Source organism: Onychostruthus taczanowskii, unplaced genomic scaffold (assembly GCF_017590055.1).
Source record: "Onychostruthus taczanowskii isolate IOZ18803 unplaced genomic scaffold, ASM1759005v1 scaffold8, whole genome shotgun sequence".
Classification (NCBI taxonomy): domain Eukaryota; kingdom Metazoa; phylum Chordata; class Aves; order Passeriformes; family Passeridae; genus Onychostruthus; species Onychostruthus taczanowskii.
In genome coordinates, this window is record NW_024505892.1 from 14,828,794 (window position 1) to 14,842,143 (window position 13,350).

The following is a 13,350-nucleotide window of genomic DNA, read 5'->3' on the forward strand; positions in this document are numbered from 1 at the left end:
TATCATGGATTAATTGGCACTCTTTGGAAAACTCCAGAAGGAATGAATGATGAAAGAATGCAGACAACACAAGAACCACAGCAATCCAGAAGTAAATACAATTCATCTTCACAGGGGACTTCACCTGAATATGACAAAATATAGTACAAAAGCCCTGCAGCCCTCAGAACATTCAACTGTTCAGGCAAGTTCCAGTTCTGTGTCATCTACGCTGGATACAAGAACATTTGAAGACTGAGTGCACAAAGACATGGCTGTGCCTTTTGAGGAGTATCTAATCTCCAGCTGCACAACCATGCACTTCATCATTAAACAGAGAGACAGATTCATTGTGCTCTTTCAAATTTATTTCCTACTAAAAACAACCCAAAAATAACTTCAAGGGAAGGCGGAGCTTACTATACCATAACCACCCTACAGGTTCAACAAGAGCCTTAAGGGAGAAATTGCTTGAATAATTAATGCAAATCCTCTCTGTGAAAGTTTTGTGTCTGCAACTGATCTATATTTGTCCAGAGAAGGGCAACTACGCTGGTGAAGCTGCTATAAAGAGCGGCTGGTTGGGGGTGTTCAGCCTGGAGAAAAGTAGGCTCAGGGGGAACCTTATCACTCTCTACAAATACCTGAAAGGAAATTGTAGCCAGGTGGGGTCGGTCGCTTCTCCCAGGTAACAAGTGACAGAACAAGAGCACAAAGTCTTACCGTGCTCAGGGGAGGTTCAGGTATGACATTAGGGATTAGGCATTGGAATGGGCTGCCCAGGGAGGTGGTGGAGTTGCCGTCCCTGGAGGCGTGCAAGGAAAGACTGGACGTGGCACTGAGTGCCATGGTCTAACTGGCAAGGCGGTGTTCAGTCAAAGGTTTGACTCCTTGATCTTTTTTCCAACTTAGTTTGATTCTGTGATATTTGACGATTCACCTCAGTGCACAAGTCACATAGGAAAAGCGCAGGTTTTCAGCCTTCGTCCCAAAAACACCACCAGTGTCACCCACGCTTTGCGCGCTTCAGCGTTGTTTCAAAGTAACCCCAACACCCCCCGTAGGAGCATCCGGGCAGCCCGAGCTCCTGTCCTTTAGGGCTTAAGGGACGGCGCGAAGGTTCCCTCCCAGCCTCGGCGGACAGTCCTGCTGGCACCCGGGCTCTCCCGGCGGCGGGATCACTCCGGTGTCCCCCGGCGGGCGCAGGGCCGCGGCCCGGGGGCACAGCGCCTCCCCGCCTGCCCGCGGGGGGACACCGGGGCCCAGCGCCAGCTCCGAGGGGGCCGCTCCGGCGGGAGCTCCGCGGGGAGGCCCCACGGCCAGCACCGCGTTTCGCCCGTATCACCGCCCCCGCCCCTCGACCGGGCACTCACCGCCAAGGACGGTGCCAAGGACGAGGCATTTCTTCTTGTGCCGCTTAAGGAAACTCCAGAGCGACCGGAGCATCCTGCGAGCCCGGCCCGCCCCGGCCCGGCCGCCCCTCGGGTCCCCGCAGCGGCGGAAGGGGCGGAGGCGGCAGCGGCACCGCCCGCGGTGCCCCGGAACCAGCGCCCGGGCCCGATATGGCGGAGGCGGGGGAGGCGGCCGTGCTGGCGTGGATGGACCAGGCGCTAGAAGTGGTCAGTGCGGGCCGGGGCTCCCGCTGTCCCGCGGGGGAAACCTCGGGGAGCCGCGGGGCCCTCACGGCAGCGGGGAGGGGCCGGCGGAAGCTCCTCCCGCTGCCGTAACGCTGTCCTGTGCATCTCGTGAGCCTGTCTGTCCGTCTGTCCCGCAGGCTAAGGAGGCGCTGGAGAAAGGGGAGGTTCCCGTGGGCTGCCTGCTGGTCTACAACGGCGAGGTCATAGGCAGGGGCAGGAACGAGGTGAACGAGACGAAGAACGTGAGTCCCGCGGGCCGGGGACGCCGTGGCTTTGCCGGCCCTGCCCTGCGCCTGTCCCGTTGCTGGGTCTCCAGCGTGCTCCCCTAAAGTCATCGGGGATTAAGAGTGAAAATGAGTGTGCAGCCTCTCCTGATGAAGTTCTGTCCACAGGCTAGAACAATAAGATATTTCCTGTGCATTTTAGACCTGTTGCTACTTTAACCATCAAATTAGCTATAAGATATGGTGCTGAGAGACCCATTAATGCCAACAGCGATTTTGTACAAATGTAAATTGTGTATAAATTAATCTGACTGCAGGATCTGGCCGTAATTTATATTAGGTGTCTCAAATCTGAAAACATAATAAAAAGTTAAAATTAGTCTTCTAAGCTGAAAAAATGTAACAGTAAAGATGAATCATAATAGTAATTTGTGCTGCAGGACAATCTGTAATGTATCAAGAGGATTCTAATACAGCTTTAAGAAAGCCATGTGACAGAAAAGTTAGGTGTCTCATGTTACACCATGGTAAACACCATGGGGAAGCAGACACTTCTTGGGAAAATCATGCTAGAGATAGTAATATTCTGTAGAAATCACGTGTTAATGAACAGACAGGACATAATTGACAAGACTGGTAACAAAATCAACTTAAAAACGTCAGGGAAGCTTTCACGCATTTTTGGTGTCAGGGCTGTCTGAAGGTACATACTAAAATGCGAATAGCCTGATTTAAAAAAAAAAAATCAGCTGGATTTTGGAAACAGTAATCTGTCAATATCTCTGAAACCCAAGCTTTTTTGAATTGTTGCTCAGCTCAAGTTTCAGTTCTTTTGTGTCTCAATTTTCATAAATGTTTATATTATAGTGATTGGAAGTGCTGGGTACTTAGTGCTTCTAAATTTTTTATCAGATACATAATTGCTCCATGTAGTCTGAAAAAAAAAATCTAAGCTTGAAAGCAGTTCTTATTATGAAATGTGAATGTAGGAAATTGTTTTCAGTTTTCTCCTAACGATTTCTGGCATTATTTAGGGACCATCCTGGAGAAAAAAACCCAATGCTCTTGAGCCATTGAGGCAGTTCCAGCAGACATCATAAATTAAAACTAATTTATTGTCTCATCTTATACTGAAGGACTTCTCCAGAACATCGTTCCTCAGATGGCTAAAAAATGTCTGATTTCCAGTTTCAAACTTTTTATATTCTCCTTATATCTCCCTGTTCTTGTGCCAGCACCATCCATTATTTTACATAGCTTGGATGTATTTAAAGTCTTATTCCTTTTCAGCTTTGTTTTTCTCAAGCCAGCTGTTTAATTTCCTCTCAGAAGACAGGCTGACTTTCTGTGTTCATTAGAATAATTCTTTCACATAGCCGTTCCAGCTTTGATTCATTTGTTCTTGAATTCACTTAACCAGAACTCTTAAGAACACTTAACTGGAATTTTATTCCAGATGAACTTGTGCTTTGTTTGATTAAAATAGTACTTCACATTCTCCCTGGAAGAGAGTCCACCCATGTTTTCTGGAGATTCCTTGGTCTTCTATGCTGTTTTGTTATTCTTCGTTTGTTATTTTGAAATTTTTTTACTCCTGTCTAGAAGGCCATCTACCTCCTGAATGACACTCTCACCCTGTCACTTCTTGTGATGTCTTTCATCATAGAAAAGATACCACATCATCGGCTGTTTTCTGTTGAGGTTTTTCTAGTTAATGCCAGTGACACAACTGAAAACATTTAAGCCACATGATCTTTGAGTGTCTAGGGTAATGAGTTCCCTCCGGACAAATATTTCCCCTGTCAATGCAATGTCTCTTCTTTTCTTGCTCACCTTACATTCCTTGCATTAGGCTGTTTTCCCCACTCATAGGTTGTGCTGTGCCAGATGCACTGGAGATGTCCAGAGAGACTAATGTTTCTCTTGCCTAGAAAAACATTTGTCAAATAAAGTTTCTAGGTTAATTTAGTCTCAGCTATCTTAATGTCTTTTTGTTTAATTTACCTTTTATAAGGACTAGCCCTTTTAACACTACTTTTAAAGGTTTGTTATCTTCCCTGCTTTACTACTGTGACTCTTCTGGATCTATAGGTGTCAGGATTGTATGACACCTATGTTTCCTGGTTTTTATTGCAGTGACTCTGTTTGCTCTGAAGGTTTCACTCATGTAACACTCTGCCTTGATGCACTAAAGCGTTGCTATGAGACTGGCAACTTTTTAACATACTGACTTTTTAACTTCACAAAAACTTAGTTCCTGCTTTGAAGAAGTGATCATTTATCCAATTAGATCTTCAGTCCTTCTCTGCAATTCTGCCTTTGGTCAGGAATCAGCTTGCCTCTGAGCCTTTATTCAATAATTCAATAATTTCTGTCTTCAATTTTATTCAATAAATTCTGTCTTCTCCTTAAGCAGGTCTCTGCATCCTCTGATGTAATGGACTGAAGGTAGGAGCAGGTAGTGTCTTCTTTATGCCCTCTTTCATTATGTGCCTAAACTGCTCATTTTGGCAAAAAAAAATTTAGGTGCCAAAAACTCCGGTGTTTTCAGGCTATCTCTTGCCACCCTGCATATTTGTTTTTGTTTTGTTAGTTTGCTTGTTTTGGTTTGTTTGTTTGTGGGGGCTTTTTTTGTTTTAGTGTTTGTTTGGGGGTTTTTTGCCTGCCATGTCCACAGCAGAACACATTAATGTCAGAAATACTGCTGCTTACTCTGTGGAAGTTATTTGCAAAATTTCTGATCGTTGCATTCTTCTGGGAGAAGTTGCTTTTGGGAGAAGGGGGTTCGTCTACAGCTGTGTTTGGATTATTTTATTTTTTTAGGAGCATGGCTGAGGCATCAGCATTTCAAAATAGACGTGACACTACTTGTCTTCATTGGGCAACAGTGCAGCAAATGTCTGTGTAAGACATTGGGTTTAGACAGCCTGGTGATGTGCCAGTGCTGTGTTCCCTCTGGCAGCTCCCACACTTGCTTCTTCACAGTCTTGCCTCAGACCAACCTGAAAATTTTCTCCCTTACAGCATATGTGACGCTTCCCATCTAGAAATGGTTTTTTGGTGTCTTTATTCCAACATCTGATCAAATCATTCACTTCCCAGTAAAATGCTCTCTGTCTTAGGTGCTTTGTTGATGCACACAGACATCTCCTCTTTGTTCTGTCTGTTTGGGTCATTGTAGCAAGTGTCTTGCAGGCACAGTAGGGGATAACTGAAAATGAAGTATTGTTTGTGTAGCGAAACCACAAAATAACAGAGAAATTTGAGCTTTGGATCTCTTTACTCTCACTTGTAAATTATGGTCTAAAATTTAGAAAGTAAGCTTTTTAGGGCAGTCTGTGAAATGTTTGCCACAGTTTGGGGCACTGTCAAGGCTTTTACCCCACTGAGTCAGCTTTTTTCCCTTGATATACCATTTGCCACTCTGTAGCAATTCTCATTTTCCCTTGCTACTCTTAACCTGCTTTTGCTTTCTTGGCTTTAAAATAGTGTGAAATATTTGGCAAGTTAAGCTTATGAATTGAGTCAGTGATTCAAACTTACAATAATCCTTCTTGTCTGTTACTTTATACACAGCAAGTCAAAAAAGGCTATCTAGTCATAGCTTAATACAAAACAAAATCTTAAGACAGACCTAGAAGGTCAGTTTTTCCCTTTTATCTTGTCTTTAAGATGGACTTTTCATAGGTTGTGTAAGGAGGGGGCTCAGGAAACAAGTGTAAACCTTCCCCTTGCACATCTTTCCAGTTCTGAAAGTGAATAGCTTAGGGACTTCCAGAGTCCAAGACTATATCTGGATCATTGTTTCTGATAGCTATCCATGTACATATCCTCCATGAATTTGTCTAAACCTTTTTTGAACTCATTTATGTTTTTGGCTTCCATAGCATCCTGTGGCAATGAGTTTCACAATATAATTATGTAATTTATGAAACAATACTTCCTTTTGTTTGTTTTATATCTGCTGCCTGATAATTTCATTGGGTGCTCACTTGTTATGAGAAATAATAAATCACAGTTATAACTGTGATTTTTCCACATTTTTCTTGATTATTTTAGAAACCTCTATTGTAGTCCTCTTAGCTTGGAAAATTTAATGACTGTATCTCTTAAGAGCCACAGTCTAATTAGTCTCTTAAGTGGAGACTGTTCTGTAACTTGGATAATCCTTTCTCACCCTGAGGTGAACTTGTCCTGATGTTCCTGTGTGTTCAGGACATGACATGACCAAAACAGTGCATTTTTTTTGAGATATGGGTACACAGGTGTGTAGTAATGTTCCATATTAGTGTAATCTCGTTTGTGTAGCTGTCTTTCTATTACTGCAGAAGCTGGTAGGACCTGCAGCAGCTGCATGGCCTTTCTAGGAGTTTTTAAATGTTTTTGAACAGTATTAAACATAGCAGTAAGTTATGAGTCCTTTACCATGTATTGCAGAGCATCTCAGTGTTATCACCACAGATCTTCAAAGTGCTAAAATATTAACCCAAGTTCATGTTTTGAGAGGAAGCTATCAGGGGTCATATAAGGACATACAAAACAGAAGTACAAATACAATCTGGATTGATTAAGTCTTACTCTAATGCTTGTGTCAAAAACATCCTTTTTTCAGAATAGATATAAAAGGAAGGAAAAATCTAACAGTCTTAATTTAAATAAGCATGAGGGTCTAACTGAAGAGTCCTCTCAAAACTAGTACTTCTGAAATTTTTGCTGTGACATTTCATTGGTGTAACGCAGTGCTGCAGACATTTCAGAGTGGTACTGTGATATTACTGATTGTTTTGTTCTCTCTTCTATTAAAGTCTGTTCACTGACACTTCTGTTCAGGTTTTTGTGCCATAGATATTGAGATACTAATCATTCAGTTATCTTGAATAAAAAAAAGAGAAATTAATATTCCTTTGTCTTTTTGTAATCAGTCATATGCTGAAATCCCAGCCTATTACATGGGGACTTACTGTACATGTATCCCCAGGCAGAATTAAACCTGAGGCAAACTGAAAATGTTGTGCGTACAGAGCACACCAGGCAGTTGTAGAAACATGCTGAAATTGTTGCATGTTCACAGTGTATTCATTCCTTGTGAGCACAGGAATATTGTCAGAGAGAGGAAAAGATACCAGCGAGGAGCACTTTGTTAATATTTCCAGAGAAAGTAATCCAGCCTGTATTCTTGCTTTTGGAAGTAGAGCAGGCTATGGCTACATCAGTTGTGCCAGTGAGCTTTGCATGTCCCTTAGGCCTCAAGCAGATCTTTCATGTCTTGCCTCACTGTGCTGCCATTACTGAGAGAGGAGAACTTCTGAGCATCCTCTTCTGCCTTGGAAAAAGTAGAAGAAAAAACTGTCACTTGTAGATCTTGTGTGCTACACACAAAAGGTTGGGGTTAAATATTTTCTTTCTTGGATTGAGTATTTTTTTCTGCAGTCTGGGTGCTGTAAAATTTCTTTTGCAACTTGAACCAGCAAAGAGCATTATATTACTTCTATAACAAAAGTGAATAAATGCAAACTTTTAAGAAAATACTTATTTTTATCTTCTAGGCTACTCGACATGCAGAAATGGTGGCAATCGACCAGGTCCTTGACTGGTGCAAGCAACACAAGAGGGATTACAGGGAAGTGTTTCCGCAGCTGGTGCTGTACGTAACTGTAGAGCCCTGTATCATGTGTGCAGCTGCTCTGCGCTTGATGAGTATCCTTTCATGCTGACTCACCCTGGGAAACTCTGTAAAACCATTGCTCCTTCCACAGTGAGCCCACAAAGAAAGGCTGGGCAGTGTCAGGGAAAGCCAGGAGGGCTGGTTTGAGGGTCTGCACCCACCTCCATGCTGAACAGCAAGGGACTCGAGTGAAAGAGAGATGGTGCAGTTATGGCAAACAACTGTTAGAGATTAAAAAAACATTTCAGAGATGTTTGTTAGGATGTAAAATGAGCTAAGTGCAGTTCAGTGTTCAGTTTTGAATGTTGTGTCAATCAGTAAACCATGTCTTTGTATGTCCTGCTTTGGGATTCATGCTTCAGCCTTTCTGACAAAGGCTGGATGTGCATCTTCAGCAATACATCTTACATCATTCAAAAGTAAGTTCTGATTTTATGAGTGAGGAATTGTAGCTCATGCTAATTTAGTTTGAAGAGTACAAGCACATTTTAGGAAATCTGATGACTGCCTAGATCAGGCTTCTGTACTTCCTGCTTGCTTTTTGCTTAATACCTTGACTCACTCCCATAAATTCCACGTGTCGTGTATGGCTGTCGAAATGAGCGATTTGGAGGCTGTGGCTCCGTTTTGAGCATCTCGTCTGATGATATGGTGGACTCAGGAGACCCATTTGAAGTAGGCTGTAAAATGTTTCGCTTTGTTTTCCAGCTAGGGTACTGTGACTGGCTTTGCTACCAGGCTTTTAGAATGTTATGCATCACTTTAAGAGGACACAGATGGAAGATGATCAAAGTCAAGTAAACTTGGCCTAATCAGAAAATAATGTAAAAAACGTTAGGTCCTAAAAGAAAACTGAGGAAACCCTGATGACAGTATTAAATTATTTAAAAGGATGTGTCAAAGGGTAAGGGAAAGAATTATGCTTGTGGAACAAGGTAAGAATTAAATATATCTAAAATACATGTAATACTTAGAACAGTAAGTTCTACAGGAAGAGATCAGAGAAAATTATTTTAAGCTGCTGAGTGTACAAACACATAATCAATAAATATCAAGTAACAGCAACTTATAAAATTACTGGGTTTTAGCTGAGCCACTGGAAATGATTGTATTTTTGTTTTCAGTCTGTGTGTTTATGAGGTAAAATGTATTAGCTTAGACTTACTTTGTGTAGTTCAAATCCCAAAATAAATCTGAACTGCAACAGTAGCAGAGGGAATTCAGTTTAGGTATTAAGAAACTTTTTGAATAGTAGAGATACAGAAAGACTGAACAGTGTCTGGGGTGATTTAGGCATCTTTGTTATGTGAGAAAGGCTGGATAAGCATTCACTGGAGGTAGTGTATAAATAAATCTAGGTGCTTTACAACATGATACTACCTATGTGCCTATACCTACATGTAGAGAGTATTTATAGTATTTTATTTATTACATTATTCACAGCTGTACATGATCTTGCCTTATACAGTGATACTGATTCCTGGAGTTCTCTTCCACATTTCACATTAATGATTTAATGAATGCAAAAACAAATAAAGTATTTCAGCATTGTAAATAAGCACTAAAGGCTCAAGGCTCAAAGAATTTTAGTCAGGAAAACAATACTGTTTGGTACTCCAGTGTAAACATATTAGGCATCTTTCTGTCAGTGTGTCAGTGAGACCAACATCTGAATTAATTGGTGTAGTCAGTACTGGAAGAGTGTTCATTTGCTAACACTGGCATGTGGTATTTCATTATTTTATACATTCAGAAGACAGAAAGAAGTTTCTTGATGCTGTGAATCTTTTGTTTCTGTAGGCAACTGTGGAATGTATAGGAGTAAATACTTATTTTCTAGCATAGGTGGAGATTTATTTAGTGTGAGTGACATTTAAAAGCTTTGTCATTAGTGTTCATGGCATAGGAAAGTATTTTAGAAGGACCCAAAAGATCTGAAAGGTGACTGTTAGGAATAAAGAATAGATATCTGGATAAGTGTTTTCTGTCAGGAATCTTATCTGCAAATACCTAGATGTATCTCTTATGTTTCCAAGTGCTTGAGGAGTATAGGAGGCTGGAAACACATTAATACGAAAGAAATTGTAGATTGCATAAAAAATTTACATAATTTACTAAGAAAGTTTGTTTTACCTACTACTAAGTTATTAGGGAAATTACTTATTCTATTAAGCCACAACATAGTGTTTTTAAAATATATTAGGTATTAAACCTGAAAAGAAGATTTTTTTTTTACCCCTAAGTTGACAGTACAGTTGTTTAAAATTATTCTGTACTCAAGGCATTATTGTGAAGCATGGAATACGTTATTCTCAGATGTGCTCACTAACATCATTCTGATTTGAACAGTGCTCTTCTGGCTATCGTGCTGAAGAAGCAGTGGAATTGTTAAAAGCTTTTTACAGACAAGAAAATCCCAATGGTAGGTTTTACATTAATGCATCCATTTTGATCCCAGCCTAATTTAAAAGAATGTTGGCAGTGGAATTACTGTAATTCACTTCTGATGATTCTTTTCCTTTCCTGTTTCTTGGCAGCACCAAAATCCAAAGTACGGAAAAAGGATCGTCGTCAGTAGCCCTACCCTGGTGGGACACAGAAGCTTACCAAAAAATTATATGTAAAGGTTTCTTCAGCATGCTGCTTTTTTGAAATGTGCAGTTCAAACAAACTATCTTTAATTTTCTCAACAGAGTTTTTACTAATAGAATACTTAGTACCTGTTCCTGCATTTCTATATTTATGATTTCTTGTTATCATGACAAAACAAAAGAGTAAATGGCTGTTATTAGAAAGAGGAAAATTGGTGGTTCAAGTCCACTTGTTTACAGACAGACCCATTAAAATGGTGCTTTTGTACATCACATTCTAGAATATTTTTTTCCTTCTATGTGTGGAGAAGCAACTTGCTTTTCAATAGCAAATGTTTGCTTAGGCAAGCAAGTAACTCTTTTGGAAGGTTACATTTGTAAGTCCTTTACAGTGTGTGTGTATATTTATTCAAAAGGCATATAAAGGAATTGTACAGTCCTTAAAGACTTAGGACAATTGCAAATGTTTCCTCATTTTTTTCTACCTTAGCATAAGCTAGATTTTCAAAGGTAATTTTTGAAAGTCACATATCTGTGTAGACAGGGTCATACACACAATCACGTGTCTGTTTGTGTCTGCTGTTGCTTAACAAGGATAAACAAATATCACTTGGCTGCACAGCACCTTCATACAAAGTTGTGGAGAAACTCTCCACAACTCTCTTTAGACTGTCTACTCCTCTTGTGAATATCAGTATAAGAAATACTTTATTTTTAAGAATCCACTAAGAAGTTGTTCTGAGCTCCTAAATTCTAAAAATTATATACTAAATATATATATAATATATATATTATATATATAAAAATAATTATGTACTAAATTATAGTAACCAAAATTCGCAAATACAAGTGAAAACCTGGAAATGAAGTTGGTAATAACATGAATAAAATACATTTGAGACACTTATCTTTTCATAGTGCTGGTTGGCTTTGTCATTTCTGTGTACTTTGCTTGGCCATGCAGTAATTTATAATCCAGAAGAGGGCCTTCAAGTTCCACTAATGAATTAGAATACAAGTACGGTTCAATCTTGATTGTGTACCTCTTAGTGGATACTTACATGAAAGATGAAATTGTTAGTAGTTTATTTTATGCAGAAGAGTGTTCAAAATTTTGTAGCTATAAAAACTGAATACAGTTAATTTTTTTAGATATTTCAAATAAATACTTTCGAAATGTTTTTAAGGAGAATATTAAAAGCATTACTTTGTCACCATTGCTCTTAATAACTTTCAATTTGTATTTCATGTTTTTACTTAATGTTTACAAAATTAAATGGGAAAGAAGTGTTTTTACCATAATAGCTATTTTCAGAGTTTAGAAATTATATTTTTGCCTTAAGCCCTTTAACTGATGTCAGTAGCCTGTCCTATTCTCCTGACCATTACTTAGAGCTATCTTTGAGTCCTTGCCATTCCATAAACAAAAGTTATGACTGTGTTTGTAGATTTAATCTGCCTCAGAGCTCGAAGGGCTTGTGAACCAGACAGCTAAGCTGGAAAAGCTATTTAGGAAAAGACCATTTTGAATGACTGGGATGGCTTTATTGGAAAGAAACAGGCATGCTTGTGTTTATGGTATTTGGCTTGTGATAGAATATGGCAATTTATCACTATAGATATATTCACATCTCAGCTGGATCATGATTTTCTTATACCTTGAAGAAATCACTGAAGTCCAAATTAAAGACATCAGACATCTGGCTCATCACTGACATCAGTGACAGTAGGAATCAGAGCCTTCATTCTGTTTTGAACCAGGACCTAAATCTCTCAACATTGTTTCTATTTCAAAGGGGCTATGAACACTTTCCTTCCCCATTGCCTTCTTTCAAAGAAGGATGTTGTTATTGGAACATGTGTGACAGTAGGAGCCATGTAAATAAGTAGAAAGATTACTGGTAGTAGGACAAAACACATTTTAAAAGCTTTGTCCAATTTTTCAACCCTTAAGTTGGAACAGGATTTTTTTTGTCAATGGTAACCTGTCACTTAATAAACAGTTTGAGTCTTGTGCAAAGCCAAAAGAGGCTGAAGAGGATGAGAAAAATAAAAATTCCTTTTGAGAGCAATCAAGGCTAATAATGTGCATCTTGGAATAGAGGCATGGAAGAAAAATAGTGTAGCACAATAAAAACTGTCATTTTCCAGAAAGGTTATAAAGGATACTTCTGTTTACTGTAATGTGTAATCAAAAGAAAAATGGTCTAGTATTGAGGCAGATTTGGATGGGGGGAGGGGTTTGTTTTGACTCTTTTGGTTGGTTGGTTGGCTTTGTGTTATTTTACCATAATAATTAGCTTGAGGAGCAAACTGCTGAAAGATTACACTGGAAGAAAAATGGAACCCATTCACCTGAAAATCCTGCTACTTAGCCAAGTAAGAACAAATGCAGATACACAGGTATTTTTATAAAATAAACAAATCAGCTGCTGTGTGAACACCAGGCACTCCTCAGAGCCATGCAGCTGGCTGCTCCTTGCTCCCCAGGCAGTGCTCTCCTCCCTCCCTGCCAATGGCCACGCCACCGTGCAGCAGGAGCCCGGGAGGCTCCTCCTGTGCACTGCCCTTAGAGGTGTGCCTCAAGCAGGTGTCCCAGCCTGCTGTGCCACAGCTCTTCCTAACCATGACTTTTGACCTTGTCATCGTGTTTTAGAGTCACATTTGCAAACTTGAGAGATCCACAAGAAATTACAGAGCTCCTGGGTAGAAGGTTCTAAGTTCAGGCTCAGAGAAACCTCTCTGTGACTAAGCTCACACAGGGGCTGGAAAGAAGGCAAGAGGAAGCCATGACAATTATAATCTGATGAGCTGGCTGGTTTCAGTGCTTTGCATCAGAAAGTGAACTTAACAAAAGAATTAGAGAATACAGAAAGAATGTTAGGAACAGAATCAAACCGTTCTTGGAGGCTAATTCAATGAGAAGATGCTTGCTCATGGCTGCAGAAGCATAGGCTGGGTTTGGAACTGCTGCTACCAGGTGCAATCCAGCAGCAAATTGGGTTGCACATCCTGGAAGAAGTATTGCTGTCTGTTTGCCGGGGACCTGGTGTCAGGCTTTGGCTCTAGCTTTAGAGGAGTGTGAAGAGCAACAAATTTAATTGTTACTGACACCTGGAGAACTCAAGAACAGCAGCATATAAATGGTGCTATTCATTTTCACAGTGCTTTTATTTATTTTTATCTATTTGTTTGTTGGTTGCCACATAGCAGGACTCAAGAGCAGCAGTAAATAGATTCAGCTGGTTGGTTTA

At 40.2% G+C, this 13,350-nt stretch overlaps 2 protein-coding genes across 2 annotated transcripts in view; one reads left to right on the forward strand and one right to left on the reverse strand.

The window, feature by feature from the left end:
• Positions 1-1,535, reverse strand: part of PEX3 (peroxisomal biogenesis factor 3) — a 20,767-nt gene extending 19,232 nt beyond the window's left edge. Inside the window, exon 1 of the mRNA XM_041423698.1 lies at positions 1,353-1,535. Within this exon, the coding sequence (XP_041279632.1) occupies positions 1,353-1,425 (73 nt within the window). The 5' untranslated portion in view covers positions 1,426-1,535. The remainder of the gene's footprint in view (positions 1-1,352) is intronic.
• ADAT2 (adenosine deaminase tRNA specific 2) lies at positions 1,403-12,241 on the forward strand. Its single transcript, XM_041423699.1, has 6 exons — positions 1,403-1,598; positions 1,754-1,858; positions 7,387-7,537; positions 8,074-8,180; positions 9,855-9,927; positions 10,043-12,241. The coding sequence occupies exons 1-6, from the start codon at positions 1,542-1,544 to the stop codon at positions 10,081-10,083; spliced, it is 534 nt and encodes a 177-aa protein (XP_041279633.1). The 5' UTR covers positions 1,403-1,541; the 3' UTR covers positions 10,084-12,241.
• Positions 12,242-13,350: the final 1,109 nt, after the last annotated feature.